Raw genomic sequence first — 19,586 nt, 5'->3', positions numbered from 1 at the left:
GCCTCTTCAGACTTGTGGTTGAAGAAACAACTTGAGGTCATGAGCTACATGTAGAACTTGTGACTCTGCTTGAGGGAAACTTACTGCTCCAAGATGGCTGCCAGGTCTCTGGATGGTGTCCAGAGATGCTCAGACAAATTTTCTTGCCAACTTCGAATCTTCCATTAAGTATTAAGACAAGCAGACAAGACATGGAAGTTTGACACAGTGTGGAACGAGGAAATGCAGGCTGCTACTCTGCAAAAGTTTTTGAAACAATGAATGCAAACTGAAAAAGAAACATGATATGAAAAAGTAGCTGGACAGAATGATAAAGTGTCTGTCAAAACAATTCGGAGTACAGTAGCATTTATCAGCCGGTCATTAGTGCAGGTGTCATGCAGCTGTCTGAATATAATAAGAGAGTCTCATATGACTCTGACAGTTTAATGACAGCCGAGGCTTCGATCTGACATCTGTCACTACGTGTGCTGCAAACCAGAAATGGCCGATGGGTTAAATGACACGCTGTCCGTTATTCCACTCGGAGCTCGTCTGATTTGACGTCCTCCTGGTCGTTTCGGCCGGGAGAAAATGAGGCGCGATTGAGAGGTGACCTTCGTCGTCGCCGTCTTACCGTGAGGAGGATGATGCTGGGGGGCTTCATGGGGTACTCTGGTGGAAGCACGATCCTGCCGTGGTAAACGCCGCCGTCGAAATCAGAGTCGGGGGGCCCACGAACGGAGAAGTGCCATTCAAAGAGGTTATCCTGCAAAAAGAGAGGAATGTCACTTACAGCTGATGGTCAGGAGATATCAAACCTGTGACTTCTGGTGTCGGTTTGAAGTGACGACACGGACAGTGACGTGTCCTGTGGAGTGTTACACCCAAAGCTGTTTGTTGTGCTAATTAATTGTTATTCCAAATCAGGATAAGGTTAATTTATTGCAAGTAATAGTCCTTTGATGTTACACAAGAAAAAAACAATTCATTATGTTTGTGATTGTGGAGGATTGAGGTAACGAATCTCATCTTGAAGAAAGAAGCTGCTGTGAAGTCTGTTGGTTTGGCAGCTTTTTTAATTATTTATTTGATAGGGACAGAGTACGTTAATGAGAAGCTGTATAAAATACAGGATGTCAACAAGACAGAGTAAACAAAAATGCTAATTAACATCCGTAGTCCCTAGGCAGGTTTCAAAAACAGAGATATTACAGATGACAAGATACAGATACAAATATGCAATGCATAAGTAAATAGGACAAAATACATTTTACTACAAATAACTCCTGTATTTCATGCCAGATGGCAGAAGTGTGAGGACGAGGTGGGACCTTTGGGCTCTTGCGCAGGCACCTCACCTCACCAATTCCCAGTTAAAGGGTACCAATGATGTTCTGGGTGGTTTCAAACACCTGCTGTCCTGGTTCACAGGTTAACAAGAACTTGGAACGGGAATTTTACTTTCTTAAAAGGAATACTTCATCCACAAAATGACCGTTTGTGAAGAAAACATTATTTTCTTCTTGGGGAAGTAGTGAGCATGTAATCTTTTTAAACACATTCTGCATAAGAATGGAACAGGAGTTGTTACCTGGTTTATGTTTGTAGCCCAAGCAGAGCAAGTTGAGCAGGCTTTGATTGAAAGATTTTAAACAGTCGGTGTAGAGAGAAAGAGGCTGAACGTTTTGGCTGAAATACAATCTTTCGAACCCACCAGCTATCATCTGACCATGACTTAACTTTTGATTGAATTAAAATCAGCTTGTAACCTGGCTACTTGCAAAACAGTCCGGTCGTACATGATGTTTCTCAACTCCAGTCTTCAAATTTTAAAGTTGCTAAATGGACTGTAAACAATGAACGCACAACAGAGGAAGTCTCAGCCCATAAATCCACTGGTTAAACTGGAACAACAGAAATATGACCCCTCGCCCCCAGAGGCCTGGATAAATGAAACGTGGGTCAAGTTGCACAAACTATGTGAGAGTTTGTAAAAAGATGTTTTGACTTTGCTGTTGTTAAACTACTTTTCTTCGTTTTCTTGGTTCTTTCATTCCTCGTGGAGGCATTCGAGAAAAACAAATTAAACTCTCACTAAGAATTTAAAGGTCAAACAGGGAGAGTAATTGGTACACAAATGGTCATTTTGTGGGTAAAGGAATCCATTTAAGTTAACAGACATTTCAGGTTCTCTATGATTCGCCTCCATTTTCCTTTAATCAACAATTAGCTCCTTGGTTTTAAGGACGCTGAGCAGTAGGTTGTTCTCTGAGCAGGATAGTCAACTTTCTTTATTTGCTCCGGCTGCACAAAATCAAACTTGACTCACGGGAAACTCTTGCGTGCGATGGAAGGTCATCGTCACGTGATTCACTTCAGTCTGGCCAAATACCGTGGCACGGAGTAGCCTCCAAACATGACACCAGTAACAAAATATAAAACTTACCTCAAGTTTTGATGACATATTCATTAAGGAGTCATGCTCTCCTTAATCACCCAGCACCGTCCCTCCAATTGAATTTTAACAAACTCTTTCAAACATGATTCACGAGGATGACCTGGTTGTCCCTCAAAGCGCTTGAAAGTATGCATGTGAGTGAAGGTTTGATGTGTTCACATTTGACTAGTGACATAGATTTATGATAAGAAGAAGAGCTGTATTTTGATGCAAATTGGGTCAATTGGGTTCATTTATGTTACATTGAATCCACTTGACATTCTTGTCCAAAGTAACATACAATTTTCACTTTTCGTTGGTAACGTCGCTCTGCTCTGACTTATATTTATTGATGTCACCATGTTCCAACATTTGATTACTTTGTTGAATACAATGTTCTTATTTCTGATAGAAATTATGGACAAAACTACTGTAAAATAACATCCAATTTGTCTGAAACCAGAATTTCCCAGACATAAAACTGATACTTCTTGTCCTGACTATTCATCTTTTCATCAGTTAGTTCCAGACCTTTTTTTCCTTGAAGCCTCACGCTTCTTGTACCTAAGAAAAGCTCAGCCAGCCTTGAACAAAATTCTCAGATTGAATAAAGGGATTCAGTGTGTTATTAAATCAACTTTTTTTTTAAATGAGTATTGCTCATCAGTTTCATCAAAATAAACAAAGCAATGGGGTCTTGACAGATTTTACTTTTAGACTTTAAACTCTGGATTAATTAGAAACGTTTGGATTGAGAATCAATCCTATGCAGACAGAATCAAATTTTACAAACAGTATAATACTAATACCAATATTCATCTGAAGCTGTGCACATATACCTGGTTTAAACATAATGTGAACTAATACTTTTGACTTAGGACTAATAAAATATATATTTTTTTAAAGTTTTATATACAAACTTTTGTATATATTATCCAGTAGATGTGTTATGATTTTAGTTATGTGCAAATCTCATTTAGAGAACCTCAGAGGAGACAAATCTTGGCTAACCCCCTGTAATCTTTGGCTCCCCCTTGAGCTAGACTATACAGGAAGAGAAAAGGATGTTGGTGATCTGCAACTAAAGTAATCTAATACAAATAATGGCACAATACAAGAACTACAGCAGAGTGGTGGACTTACTTCCAGTGGCTGGGCGTGGTAGTGCTCTGTGGGATCCCTCAGCTCAGCAGCCTCTTTCATCAGCCTCTTCACCGCTGGTTATCCAATGGAAACAAAGAAAATGGAGGTTAGTCTTCAGGGTAAATAAGGGTCTTATTAATGATCATTACAGATTACATGTTTAGTGTTTACCACACCGCTTTGTGTGTGAAACCCTACAATCAAACCCAAACGTCAACAACTGCAGCAGTTATTTTTTTACAGGCCAGAGTTTTCTGATTTCCAGATGCAGAAGGCTGCAAATGCGCCGCTCTCCCCTGGTTAACAGGACGTTAACACAGACGGACAGATGAGAGGAGGGTGCAGAGGGACAGCGCTCCATGTGCTGGAAAGTCTCTGCTGAAAATCACACTGACTGTCACACTCATTCAGACAGCTAGAGTTAGAAAAAGGCTCCTTTAAAATGTGCAATCCAAAAATCTTGGGTTTAAAACCACCTCTTGAAAAAAGGGGAGCAAAAATAACCTTTTGGCGCTGATACTAATTGCCGATCATTGATGATCCATATCGTCAGATACAGTAAAACACCAGTAACACTTTATTTTACACGGTGATGGTTAACGAATCGACAGTGGTCCGTTACACCACTAGTTTCAAAAAGACACATTCTCCTGCTGAAGTCGTAGTTATACTTTGTGCGTTGGCGAGAACGTGACATTAAGACATGACTGTGTTGTTGTGCTGATAAAATTTGCTTTGTGGAGTTTTACATTTGTCGGAATTCATCCTGTGAACCATTATAGCACACTGAGCTGAAACAATTAGTCAATAAATTGATTATTTGTAGAAAATGTATCTGCAATAATCGATCGTTTAAAGCTACTACGAGGAACTCGAATTTTCTGTTGGTTTTGGCGGTCCCTGTGGACAAAAGTGGTAGTGTTTCAAAGAGCAGGGTCTGACAGTCGAAAGGGTCTGGGTCTGTGTACGGTGGACTGGTCTCTGCTGGAGTCTGAGCTCAAGGAGTTTCTAGTGAACCTTCATGATTTCATCTGATTTCACCAGAATCCGACCCGAAGTTGACTGATGGAGGTCATATAGCGGCATCAATATAAAATTGTGACTGTTTCATAACCAGTTAAAAGTTTCTCACAGTAACTTTAGTAATTCTTACTTCCAGCTTCTCAAATGTAAATATTTTACAGTTCTCTAACTTTTATGATATAATAATAACCATATGATTAATTGATTGATAAAGAAAGTATTAATAAACAACAAAAATAATTGTCGGTTGCTGTCCTAAGAAGTCCCAGGATGAGTCTAATCCGTTGATGGTGTAAGTACATTTTGTTAACTTGTAACTGAAGGCAGAAAGAGAGTAAACAAGTCCATGTAAAAAAAAGTTCTGCTAAAGAGGTCAATCTCCCCCCGTGGCGGCATTTTATGTGGGTGTATGTGCAGATGTGACACACTCTGAAAATGAGGCGGCGGAGGAACATCTGCTGGCATTAACCCTTGTGTCACGACCCGGACCGACAACAGACTCTCTAATCTGAGCATCACTCCAGGACGGGTGGTTACACAAGTCCAGTTGATGATGATGATGATGATGATGGTGGTGATGGTGGTGATGGAGGTGGGAGGGGTGGGTTAATCACTGCCCTGGCAGCAAAGGACACAGAGACGCTCCTTGATGTAATGCTGACTAACCGAGTCCTCACAGCGAGGCCACGTTAGAGTCCGTCTGGGGGGGAAAGCCTCGGGTCGCACACATCCCAACGTGCTCCAACACGAGGTCATGAGGCTCATCCTCGTGTGAACAAAGTGCTCACCGCAAGTTCAGAAAAAGCAAGGTCAAATTCTGCTCTCTTTTCCTCACTCCGCTACGACTAAAGAGCTCTCTGCAAGGCAGAAACAAGATGGGGCTGAAAATGGAAAAAAAGTAATCGTGAAGAAAAAGTGGAACTAAGAGGTATTCATGGAGACGAAATTGGTTTGGAATCCAATCGAGTGTCAGGGTGTCGGAGATGGAAATGCATACTGTGAAAAGAAACACGGGAGAGAGAGAGGAAGACGAAGGGGGTGATGGTGGGGATGATGGGGGTGGAAAAATAACAGTGATGAAGGCGAAGCTTGGAGGGTGTGGAGGCTGACCAGGGGCGAGTAGAGCAGCCGAGCAGGAAAATGCACCGACACCACGCAGCTTTTATCGGCACGTGTTCTCTCCCTCGATTCTGACCCGGAGACGGACGCTCTTCAGTGGAGAGTCTTCTGTTTACACCAGAGAGCAGAGGGGTCATGCAGCGCTCAAAACTAGTTAGACAAGAGGGCGAAGATGAGAATCTGATCCCGGGTGAGAATGAATTCCAAGCCGTCTACGAGAGGAACTTTGGCCCAGATCTGATTAAAATACACCTCATGTTTTGGCAGTTTTTGAATTGTAAAAAAAAAAAAAAAAAAAAAAGAACTTTCAGGCGACTGAAAAAAAAGTGCTTTTCAAAGTGGTTTAAAATGCAAAGCTACAGCCACATTTGAGTTCTATCCTAAAAAGGAAAACTTCTTAACAGAAAAGCTGAGCTACATTTCCATCCGACTGATGAATACTTTCATTTTCTGCCAATTTATTCAAAGGCAAATATTGTTATTGAACTTAATTTATTCATAACTTTTTCTTTGTTACTTTGTTCAGATTGAAAAAACAAAATACTATCAGCAAAAACATTATGACCAGTTATAACTAATCATAACCAGCTGCAACATATAAGTGATAAACACCTTAATGCATCAATAATTATAATTATTACAATATATAATAATACAAATAATAATAATAATAATAATAATAATATAAAATAACTATAATAAAAATATATTATATATAATAATTAAAATAATTAAATATGCATGCTCTTTTTTTTCCTACCAAATAAATACATTTAATTAAATTATAATCCTCAATTTTCTATATTTCTCACTTTCTCGCGTCTTATTAATTAATACAAGCAGTCAGATAAATCTGAACTCCCTTTTTTATTTAGAAAGTGCTTTTCAAAAATCCAACTACAACAGTCTTTAATACATAAAAGCTGCATCCTTTTTTTATCATCTCTACTTTTACTGAAGTTTAAATGCTGAGTTCTTCTTCCACCACTAGTTGTTGGTTTGATTCCTGACTACACATGCCGACATAACTCCACCTTCATCTGACAATCCGTTGAGTTTTTCTGAAAATGTTAAGCTTCAACAGAAAAACTCAAAAATACGACAAAGCTGTTCTTCCATTTGGCCCACCGCACATTAAAGCCAACAAATTAAATAACAGACAGGAAGCTTAAACTGTGCAGTGATCTGTGAGCGGCTGAGCAGAAGGCTGCAGCGCTCCGCCATGTGAGCTCCATCCGTCATGGGCAGCAGCATTATATTTCAAATTCACAAATGCTGAGCCAGCTGTATAGGCGGGGGGGCGGCGGCGGCTGAACAGTTTCTCCTACTCACTCCGGAAAAGGACAAGCTACGTAGCTAACTAGCCATCCATACATCCCAATGCAGAAGTGCCTTAAACCTGCATTCTCTCTACTGTCCACCAGGGGGCGACTCCTCTGGTTGTATAGAAGTCTATGAGAAAATGACTCTACTTCTCTCTTGATTTATTCCCTCAGTAAACATTGTAAACATGAGTTTATGGTCTCAATGAACATCATGCTGTATTGAAGAAGACTTGAAACTAGATTTTGTAAATTATGGTTATTTAGAGTCAAATAGACCATAAAGAGGAGTATGCTTTAGGGCGGGGCTACAGTGATTGACAGGTCTCTACCAGAGACAATATGGTCACTTCTGTTCAGTGTTTGCAAAAGAAAACAAGATGGCGACAGCGAAAAATGACAAGCTTGAGGCTATAAAACAGTCGCCATTTTTTGTGTACTAGTCAAATGTCCACGGAGAACAGTTGGATGTCCGTTCTACTGTTTCTACGGTTTAATTCTTCTGCAGGTTATTTTGTATGTGATTTTAAAAATCTGTGAAATTCGAAAAATATTCATATTAATATTGCGATATTGCTATGAATTTCAGTCATATTGACCAGTTACATGTAAAGATTTGTAGAAATAATCATTAGGAACTCATATGAATTGATCGTCAGGCAGAGAAACCCCGCTAGAACAGTTTAATAAGCACATAAAATACTATTCGGTTTCATAGGTATGATTAATTCATTAGCATATTATCTTTTAAATGCTCTTTTTGATATCCAAATTAAAGGCCCTGAAATTTTCCAGCATCTGATGTAGGGGTTCTGAATGTTCACACTATTTTTGAAAACTTAATGATGAAATAACAATAAAGCAGAAACTCAGACAAAACCCCGCAGAAAAAGCTTCACTTTTGATTATCTAGCTCAGACTCTCCCCATGCATCAGGGTTGTTTCTCTAAAGAATAAAACGAAAAGATTAAAGCAAAGGAAACTCTCTGAAGGTCGGACATCACCTGCTGAGTGCAGACGAACCCCGTAAATCGATTAGGAGACGGGGCAATTTTAATGTTTGGCACAAAACCTGCCAGCATCCTCTTTCTTTAAAAAAAAAAAAAACACCTAAAAAAGTACAAGCAGCTGGTATCCAAAGGGTGCAGGGATCAGAACAAAGCGTCCTCAAGATTTGTTATGCAAGAGAGACGAAGAGAGCAAAGAAAAACACAGAAATAACAGCCAAGGAGAGAGGAAGAGACGGCAATTAGGATGAAAAGAGGAGATCAGGAGGAATCAGCTAGGAGAAGGTGATGCGAGAAATCTCTGGAAATTAATTTTTAACCTTTGGTGGAAAGCTGCGGAGCTGTTGTTGCCGGAGAGAGAAATGTCAAACCGCCGTCGTGGACCCCAGGAGAGAAACTTAAAAAAAGAAGATGCTAATTGATATGCTGGTCTGAGGTCTGTTGTTGTGACTGTGCTGTCAATGCAAAGCACTGGAGGACATGTGATGCATTGCTGAGAGTGTGAGGAGGAAAGTTTAAGCTGTGGAGGTTAATCCATATCTTCTGTAGCTCTGTCTTTGTAGGTGTTTCTTTTATGTTTTTTTTTGTTTTATAAAATTCCAGAGTATATTTATGCACTTAAATCCTTTCCTGCATTAAAAGATTTTGGTCTTAACTTAATGTTATGTGCTGGTGGAACAGTAGGTGTTATCATTGTTTCAAACTAGGCCAGGTCACTCCACGGATTCTTCTTCTGTACAACAGTGTTGAGTGAACGGGCTTCGGCTGAACGAGAAACTGTTAAAAGTGTAATTATGTGTGTGCTGAGAGTCCGGGACGTATCAGCAGCGTTTGAAAACGTTTGACACAACAACTGTAAAACCTGGCAAATTAACTTCCCGTCACTTTAGGACTGAACGATCTGAGAAAAAACATTTTTCTGTAATGAAAACATTTCTTTTTCCTGAATGAACAGAATTGGATGAAATAACGCAGAGCTTTTTGGTCGTGTCAGATCTCAAAACACTCAGAAAAACTTAACTTTTTAGTGAACTTGGCAACAGTTTTATAAACAATACTAAAGCTGCTGTCGAATTGTCAAAAAAACGACATCCTATTTATTTTCCCAACGGCTTTACGTTTGGGCTTTTTCTGCATGAGTTTGTGCTTGCGTGAAAATGAAAATCTGGGGAAAAAAACAGGTTTCTTTTGTTCATTTGTGGCATTTCTTGCTAAAAAAAACATGTAAGTTTCATGAAACATTTGTTTGACACAGAATGCATTTTCTGCAATAATCCAAAATCCTTTTTCATAATCCTTTTTGTGATGCTAACTTCTGGGGTTGACCTACAAATACAAGTCCTCCCTGCAGCTCTCTGTTAAAAGCTGGTTTGCTGATGCAGGCTACTTTTCAATTACGAGACTGTGAAACGAAGTCAAATGGCGGTTCAGCCTGTTTGCATAGAAACATACTGTAGCCAAGCCCGTACTCCGGACCAAAACCGGAAAACCAGAAACCCATCCAGCTCTACTGGACTCTCTATGTCGCAACAGTTCCCAACTAAAACTTCGGCCTCCTACAGGTTGAATTATTGAAATGCAGCTCCTGCAATTTGACAGTCGCACTGTGAAACTGTAACGTCGATGTATAAGAACGATGAATCATTCAGCCCTGTCCTCTACTTTTCCTTTGGCTCCACTCCTGTGTGTGGGAAGCCGGGAGCATACAGTACCGTGCGGTGAATAACTCGGGGCTGCTCCTGTCTGTACGTTATTGTAATTCAACCTCAGTGTACGGTACATGAGCGATGCCCCAGGCGACAGTACGCCCGATGTGTGGCCTAAGCTGACCTGACAGCACAGGGTGTAGTGGTCTCCTCTCCACAGCTACCCAGCAGGCCATGGCCTCAATCCCAGAGCAGCAGCAGCAGCAGCAGCAGCAGCACAGTATGGCTGTGTGGAGGAGGCCTGACTGTCCTCTAACTTTATGAGCAGTTGTTTATCTCCACATACTGTCTGCACATATGCTGTTTATCTAGTGTCTGAATCAGGCAGGAACCTCTGGATCTGAAAAGAGACGCCAACGCTGAAATTCCTAAACCTGCAAACCTAAAAATAAGCAACAGAAACAAAGCTTAAAATGCCATTAAAAACTTATTTTTCTACTTGTCCCATTACAAATATTGCTCCAGACGAACCTTGACATTTAACCAGATTCTGTAAAAAAACCATTAAATTCTGAGTTCCTCAGTGCAACTAGGAAGCCATGATTGATTCTGCCGAGACCAACACATAAGAGAAAACTATTCTGAGAAACTTCAACTTCTTTCTTTCATAGAAAAATATATACTGCAGAAAATACCTTATTGAGTTCCCTCTGCTTCTAGCCATGATTGAGCTGTTTCCATAGAGGTGCAGGACTTTTATATTGCAGAATCAAGGCCAGAGAGAAAAATGTGACAGTGCCAAAAAGACTCCACAAAACTGCTTGGAGTTCAGAGGGTTAAACCTGCATTCAATCTAAAAAGCCATCAGGGGGGCGACTCCTCTGGTTGTATAGAAGTCTATGAGAAAATGACTCTACTTCTCTCTTGATTTATTCCCTCAGTAAACATTGTAAACATGAGTTTATGGTCTCAATCTCTAGTTTCAAGTCTTCTTCAATACAGCATGATGTTCATTTAGTCAATTATGCTCCATTTAGAGTCAAACAGACCATAAAGTGGAGTATGCTTTAGGGCGGGGCTACTGTGTGATTGACAGGTCGACACCACAGTCTTTACGTCACTATGCAGTCCAAATGTGGTCACTTCAGTTCACTCATTGCAAAAAAAATGGCGACCGCCAAACGATCGAAATCAAGGCTTCAAAAACACAGTCCATAAACAATGAGTGACGTCACATCCACCATGTACACTTTCTACATACAACCAAGGTCTGAATACTGTAAGTACTTGTTTTTTTAATGGTATTTTTTTCTTTGTTTAAGAAAGGACATTGTAGAAAATGCTGGTGGCATTGGTCAGAAGGAAAGACACCTTTAGGTTGGGGGGGGCGGTGAGGAGGAATGGCAGGAATGTTAAATGCTAAAGCTGAAAGCTCTTCAGGTTAAAATATTCTCTCTATCTTCAAGGCCTCGGGTAAGTCCTGATTTTCCACTTGGGGAATCCATCAGCGCCCTGCGGAGGTGTGATAGGCTATCAGGGCCGGACAGGCACTCCAGTATGAAAGATGAGCCACTTTAAAGAGTCTTCCCGTGGGACGGCAGCGGGCAGCTCCTCCGGCTTTGATGGTTCGAGGTCGGTGGCGGCTCACATCTGAGCCCCGGGACTCCTCGGGTCACGGACAAGAGATCCTGGTGTCAAAGCCAAACCTCAGAGGGCGACATCTGATCCCCTCACATCAGTCTGTCTACACAGCCACCCACCGTCATAACTTCTGTTTATTGACCTTTCCTAGAGGACCGTTAGGGTGAACTATAATTTATGTGATAATACCGTAATCAAGAAAAAAAGCTGGGCTCTGCTGATTATGGATTTTTGAGGGCAGATACCAATATTGGCATTTGTGAGTTAAAACATATTGATTTGCTAACATACAGTAGACTAGAGGGTCCACACAGTAAACTGCAAGTATATCAAAAATCTAACACAACAGAAACTCACATCAAATGCCAGTAAAAATCAATAACAATCATCTAGTATATTTACTTTTTTAGGATGGTAATAGTTTCCACAATGTGTTGTTTCTTAAACACTTTGTCTCAGCTGACTTAGAGCACATCCCATGAATCAAAGCCGGTTTCTGTGTAAGTGAGGCTTCTGTCTGACTCACAAGCGTCTAAACGTTTGCTCCCCTACGGTTGCACTTGATGGCTGAATATTAATCAAACGAGAGTGAGGAAAATACAAATGTGAAGAAGTCAGGTCTCTCAGGGGGGGTGTTACCTTCACCACGGCGCCCTTGGTATCTGATAAAGTAGCTGCAGTTGGTATCATCAGCTCACAGTTAGGGAATCAAGTCATGAAGCCGTTGATTGAACCATCAATCATTTAGAAACAGGCCTTGTTGTCAATGTTAAACGGCCTTGTATTCGTAAAGTTCCTCTCTAGTCTTTCGACAACTCGAAGCACTTTACACTGCATGTCATCATTCACCCATTCACACACAGTTGCCATGCAAGGTGCCTCTTGAACATCAGGAATAAAATAGTTCACAATTCACACACATTCATACACTGGTGGCACATGGGGAGCAATGTGTGGGTTCAGTGTCTTGCCCAAGGACACTTCAGCGTGGACTGGAGGAACTGGGGATTGATCCACCAATCTTTACAGCGTCGTCCAGATTTGAAGGCGATGTTCTGAGATGGATTCTGCCTGTGGTTTGCTCTTGCATGTCTAATGAAGCTGGTTTTAATTGTCTCACAGGAGGGTAAAAGAGAACCGGATCAATTGCCAGCAGCCCAGAAGCCAAACACTGGCTGCAGAGAGAGCCTTTCGCTTTTAAGAGTTACCTGAAGGCCACCTTATTGAAAAAAAACAATTTTTCGTACTAATTCTGTGACAGGGGACAAAAAAAAAAAAGAGAGAGCCTTGTTTTCAATAATAGTTCTTTGAAAGAAAGAATCTGAATCCTCCTGCAATGCATCTCTAATTTGGGTTGATTTATTGATTAGATCTGTAAAGTGTTTCTCCACAAAGAATCACACAAAAGCACCAGTTTAAATCTCTCTCACAGATGTGCTCATCAGTGCCTTGAAAAGAAGTAATTCACCATGAAAAGCATAAAAACAACTAATCCAATAACGTGAAAACAAAATGGCCTACTAGTCCAGCATTCGACTAAGAAAGGGGGGCAGCCCTGTGATTTCCTATACTCAAGGTTTAAAACAATAAAGGTAAGTAGGGTCATTTCAACATTGCCAGACCTTACTCCCATCCACCACCCAGACCTCCACACACTTGCTGCCTCTGCACACTACATAGACACTGCTCGTAGGTCTTCCGTTGCACATTTGTTCAGAATGAACGTACTGTACTTCAGAGGGATGCTGAGCTGGAGCTGACTAGTGGAGGGGTGGGGAGGCTCTCCAGGCCTCCGCACAGCATCCTCTTAACACCACGGTTCCTGCCAGTGGCTGGATGAACTGTGAATGCCGCTCCAGTGCTCCACATCCCATGCCCATGTTTGGCCTTTCCATCCGGTAACAGTAAGCAGAGATGACAAGGAAAAGCCCTTTCCCACACAAGTGCCTCTGGCCTCCGCTGACTTGGCAGAGGTCAGGTTACTGGCCCAAGGCGATGGGGCGATAATCTCCGTACGCCAAATCGTCTTATGTAACACGTAGTTTGAGTGTTTTGGGGAGTGATTCATAATTGGTCCAGAGGGGAGAGAGGAGACACGCTTACGTAATAAAAAAAAAAGCCGACTCAAAAAAATGTGAAAGGAACAGAGCACAGAAAAAAATAAAAAAAAGAAAAGAGAGGAGAGGAGTCCTCCATAGTCTGAGCACTTTAGATTTTTCTGTTGCTGCTGCTTCCAACACATTGAGCCAAAAAGGTAGAGCCAGGAGAACAAAGGAGAGATAATCCCTCTCCTTCTGTCAGCTCCTGAACTTAAAGAAAACGGCCTGGTATGAAAAGATACAGTAAGGAAGGAGATAGTGTATTTTATACACCAGAAGGTGCAAGCACATAAAGGGCAAGACAAAATGGAAACAGCTGGAAAAAGCTGCAGTAGCATCAGTGTGTTTTCATTTAGAAAATGTTATTCTTTTAATCCAGCATGTTATCATTCTCAATATTGCTTAATCAACATGATAGGCAGCCTATAATAATTCTAAACACAAAAACTGAAAAGAAAATCAGTCTTTTCCCCTTTTTTTAGCAGTTCTTTCCAAACATTTCCAACAGTGTGTTGAGAAACACATCAGAGGCTCAGGCCTGCTCCAGTTCAAACTGCTTTTGATGACCTCCTCCCTCTCTTGCTGATATGAAGCTCTTTATGTATCTATTTATATATATATATTGGGCTGAGTCTGGAAAAAGTTTCCACATGTGGTGTCCTCTGGAAACAAAACAGCCGTTTGCTCCGCTCTGGCTCCCACACAGGAACTATAAAGCTTCGTCCAAATGACGTAAATGTACCGCAACCCAGTTCGGCCACTGGTTTTTCAAGATCACGAAATAATTGATGTATAAAAATATATATAAATGATGGACATTTTTATATTGTTTTTGAAGCCTTAAAGTCTTCTGTGATACTAAGCTTAACATCTTTGAATTTTTGACAGTCTGTTAGACAAATTGATTCATTTGAGGATGTCACCTTAGGTTTTATAGATATTGTGATGGCCATTTTTCACAACCTTATGGACCAAATGAATATCAATATATCAAGAAACCAATCTGCATATTCATCAATAAGGAAACTAATCATAAGTTGCAGCCCTACTGTTGAATATGTGATCTTTTATGTAATTTCTTAAGTTAACTAAATAACTGTATTATTTTGCCTTGTTCGATGGTGTGTGAGGATTTAGCCCATGGGGATTTAACCTTAAAACAGAAACACCAGTAAGATTAGCTCTATGATACAGTGATTCTGAAACTCTGAATATCAAAACTGAAACCGTTCCAACCCTCTGGCTCTAAACAAATAATGAATGCCTCCGTGAGCTCCGAGCACCTGCATGTGTTAGCATATGTCCACCCACAGAGCAAACATCCGGCTGCATGACTCTGAAGGGAGTACTGGTGATACGTGGCATTAACTCAAAGCTTTCATTATGTTACCAGTAACTTTTTATTTCTGTGCCTGCCGAGCCTCAGAAACTCTCAGTTTCAGTTTAGGTCTTGAAACACGTTATGTCTGCACCTGCATATGAATAAGTGCTGGCGTAAATATTTCATATTCCAACCGACTTTATGCTAACATAATGCAAAAATCTGAAAGTGTGAAAATGTATTTAATTATTTAGTGAATGTTTAAACATGACTTACAGCATGTTTTTGCTCAAGTATGTGGCCAGGTGCAAAGACGTTTTTACTCAGATGACTAGATAGGTCTATCACACACACACACACACACACACACACACACACACACACACACACACACACACACACACACACACACACACACACACACACACACACACACACACACACACTGAAACAGACCACATGCCCAGAAGTCAACCGAAACAAAGTCATTCATGCATATTTTGACCCACACCATAATACAATAATCCGCAAATTAATTTATGTAAGCCTAAACTTCAACTTTAACATTTAAACTTAAACTTGCAAGATACGTCCACAAGAATATTTATACAAATTGACCAAAAAAAAAGAAGAAACAAATCAGATCATAAATCAGAATGCGTTTCTCCAATTAATACAAAACTTGCAGGAAATATTTCATGACAGTGTTGAACCACGTGTGTAGCACTGTTTTGAAATGACTCTAAAGGGTGTGCCACTAGTTCCAAAACTGCGGAGGCAAGTTTGGCCCTAAATCAATGACAGATTGTCCAAACATCACTAAACTTGGTGGATCATTTTTTAATAAAGCTGTGGAAACATGTCCCTAAATGCCAAGAAAGACGACGCAGGTGTGTGATTGGTCTCAGTTTTTTTTCCCCAGACAGCTTTGTGAAGCCTGAAACCCAATCATTACATTCAGGTCACAAGGTATTATTTGACAGGCTTATTACAGCCACATCTGCAATGAAAATTGACTCATCATCATGAGCACTTCCTCGAAAATATCAACAATGTTTTTGCCCTTAACTGCGTATGTAACTGGAGATGGTTAAACACTTGAGCACAAAACACACACAGTGATTTGAAACCTGAGAAGGGTGTTGACATGCCACACATGTTTGTTCTCTACTGCAGTGCCCTGTGGCATATTCCTCAAAATCACAAAAGTAGCAGATGTGCATTGAAATCAAGCCTGACAGTGTTGTTGTTGTTGTTGTTATGTACAACCGGAGCCCCCTTATTGTATTCATATTAGTTTATTGCACTTATTGTATTCGTATTAGTTTATTGCACTTATTGTATTCGTATTAGTTTGTTGCACTTATTGTATTCGTATTAGTTTGTTTCTGTACTTTTGCTCTGGTTTATGCTTTTAGATGCTTGTTTAAGAAAGGAGATGCACTTATGACTTCTGGTGACTAGTAGTTCTCTTGAATACCTATGTTGAATACACTTCCTGTAAGTCGCTTTGGATAAAAGCGTCTGCTAAATGACTGTAATGTGATGTAACGTAAATGCATACTAAACAGTAAGTGTAAGGTCATGTTTGTGGCTTTCTCTCTTTTTAAATGACATTAAATGAATGTATTCTGTGTTATGGACGATGCATCATTTTAAATGCCTGTATAGTCAGGCTATTTGTCATTTACTGGCCAGTCAACCCTGACATCTTGATAATTAAAAAGCCTCAAAACAAACAATATAAATCATATTTTAATTAACAATAAAAAATGCAATCCACCCCCATCTGTATCAGCTGTGTTTGGCCCTAGCCAATTCGTGTTAGTTTGTTGCACTTATTGCATTTTTATTAGTCTGTTGCACTTATTGCATTTTTATTAATTTGTTGCACTTATTGTATTCATATTAGTTTGTTGCACTTATTGCATTTTTATTAGTTTGTTGCACTTATTGCATTTTTTATTAGTCTGTTGCACTTATTGTATTCGTATTAATTTGTTTCTGTACTTTTGCTCTGGTTTATGCTCTTAGATGCTTGTTTAAGAAAGGAGATGCATTTTTATTAGTTTGTTGCACTTATTGCATTTTTATTAGTCTGTTGTACTTATTGTATTCGTATTATTAAAAAATGACTGTAATGTATTAGTTTATTGCACTTATAGCAGCTTCATCTCTGTTGCTTATGTTGAAACATGGAGTTTTGATTCTTCCTGTGACTATGCAGAATAACACTTTAACTGTATATCAACCCATTAAATAGACATGCAGATCTACCCTCTACCCTCTACCCTCCAACCTCAGGTCATCTCCATCTAGAAACACCACTGACCCCCTGCTGACAAACACATGTGAACACCATGTGTTTATCAGCACAGCTGGGGTCAAAGCAGCTCCTACTGAGTGAATACAGATGTTTATTTGTTTACAATTCAAATGAAAAGTACCTTTAAATGCAGTTCACACTTTAAGAAAACATCCACCTCACCTGGACTCTTGAGGTTGTATTTATTCTCCATACTAACAGGTGTTGAAGCTCTTTTCCTCCCCAGATGAAGGTGTTGCTAGCTCGTTAGCCACAGTTAGCACAACCCCGGCTATCTTCCTCAAACACGAGTGTGACAGCTGAAACCGGAGATCGTGCACTCTCCCCGGTGTTCCCGTTAAGTAGGGTGAGCAGAATGTGTTGATATCGATCCGTCTCAAGGGAATCGAACTGTTGTTTCTCCAGAGTTAGCCGCTGTTTCGCTTCTGCTAAGTGTTATCCCTCTGACGTCATTTTCGGAAACGTAAACAGGAAGTGGCTGATGATTGGCTGGCTCTTCTTCTTCTACGCCTTCTTTGTCTGAGGTGGCGCATGCGCAGTGTTGCAAGAAAAAATTATATATGTAAACAGTGTTTGTTATTAGAACAGGATAACCATTTCAGTATGACAGCAAAAAAAAAAGATATTGTTTTATTTATATAAATTTATATATATAAACAGTGTTTATTATTAGAACAGGATAACCATTTCACTATGACAGCAACAACAAAAAAAAATATTTATATAAATTATATATATAAACATTGTTTATTATTAGAACAGGATCACCATTTCACTATGACAGCAAAAAAATTATATTGTTTTATTTATATAGATTTATATATATAAATAGTGTTTATTATTAGAACATGATAACCATTTCACTATGACAGCAACAACAAAAAATATTTATATAAATTTATATATATAAACATTGTTTATTATTAGAACAGGATCATCATTTCACTATAACAGCAAAAAAAATGTATTTATATAAATGTATATATATAAACAGTGTTTATTATTAGAACAGGATAAGCATGTCACTATGACAGCAAAAGAAAAATATTGTTTTATTTATATAAATTTATATATATAAAACAATGTTTATTATTAGAACAGGATAACCATTTCACTATGACAGCAAAAAAAATATTGTTATATTTGTATAAATTATATATATAAACAGTTTATTATTAGAACAGGATAACCATTTCAGTATGACAGCAAAAAACAAACAAAAAAGTTATTTGTATAAATGTATATATATATAAACAGTGTATATATTGTTTTATTTATATAAATTTATATATATAAACAGTGTTTATTATTAGAACAGGATAACCATGTCACTATGACAGCAGAATAAAAAATATATATATTTATATAAATGTATATATATAAACAGTGTTTATTATTAGAACAGGATAACCATTTCACTATGACAGCAAAAAAATAATATTGTTTTATTTATATAGATTTATATATATAAACAGTGTTTATTATTAGAACAGGATAACCATTTCACTATGACAGCAAAAAAAAATATTGTTATATTTGTATAAATTATATATATAAACAGTTTATTATTAGAACAGGATAACCATTTCAGTATGACAGCAAAAAAATATATTTTATAAATTTATATATATAAACAGTGTTTATTATTAGAACAGGATAACCATTTCACTATGACAGCAGAATAAAAAAATATATACATTTATATAAATGTATATATATAAACAGTGTTTATCGCTCTCGCTTCACGCTGCGAGAGCGAACTCTCTCCCTCTGTCCTGATTCTCCTGGACCTGTCAGCGGCGTTTGACACAGTGAACCACCAGATCCTCCTCTCCACCCTCGAGGTGATGGGCGTCTCAGGCTCTGCACTCTCCCTGCTTGCATCCTACCTGACAGGCCGATCCTACCAGGTGACATGGAGGGGGCCGTGTCAGAACCACACACGCTGACTACGGGGGTTCCACAAGGTTCAGTTCTGGGCCCCTTCTCTTCTCGCTCTACACAACATCTCTGGGTTCTGTTATTCGCTCCCATGACTTCTCCTACCATTGTTATGCCGATGACACCCAGCTGGTCTTGTCATTTCCTCCCGGTGACACCCAAGTGGAGGCACACATTGCTGCGTGCTTGGCTGACATCTCGAAGTGGATGGCAACACACTACCTGAAGCTGAACCTGGACAAACCGAGCTACTCTTCCTCCCGGGGAAGGGTTGCCCGCACCGAGACCTGTCCATCACCATTGATGATGCCGTGGTGACGCCAACTCGGACTGTGAGGAATCTGGGTGTGACCCTGGACGACCAACTGTCGTTCTCAGCAAACATTGCATCGGTCACACGCTCCTGCAGATTCCTCCTCTACAACATCAGGAGGATTCGCCCCTTCCTCACTGAGGAGACGGCGCAGGTGCTCATCCAGGCTCTGGTCATCTCCCGCCTGGACTACTGCAACTCACTACTTGCCGGAGCCCCGGCGTCGGCCATCAGACCTCTGGAGCTTGTCCAGAAAGCTGCAGCAC

At 39.7% G+C, this 19,586-nt stretch overlaps 1 protein-coding gene across 1 annotated transcript; it reads right to left on the bottom strand.

The window, feature by feature from the left end:
* Positions 1-616: 616 nt before the first annotated feature.
* LOC129115345 (ubiquitin-conjugating enzyme E2 J1-like) lies at positions 617-17,519 on the bottom strand (the record flags this gene model as incomplete). Its single annotated transcript, XM_054626901.1, has 3 exons — positions 17,229-17,519; positions 3,563-3,636; positions 617-748 (listed from the first exon to the last, which is right to left on the bottom strand). Coding segments are annotated over exons 1-3 (237 nt in total), but the record flags the coding sequence as incomplete, so codon positions are not given.
* Positions 17,520-19,586: the final 2,067 nt, after the last annotated feature.

The sequence above is a fragment of the Anoplopoma fimbria genome, unplaced genomic scaffold (genome assembly GCF_027596085.1).
Source record: "Anoplopoma fimbria isolate UVic2021 breed Golden Eagle Sablefish unplaced genomic scaffold, Afim_UVic_2022 Un_contig_11610_pilon_pilon, whole genome shotgun sequence".
Taxonomy (NCBI): Eukaryota; Metazoa; Chordata; class Actinopteri; order Perciformes; family Anoplopomatidae; genus Anoplopoma; species Anoplopoma fimbria.
The sequence above is the reverse complement of the archived record's forward strand: the minus strand, read 5'-3'. Positions and strand labels throughout refer to the sequence as shown.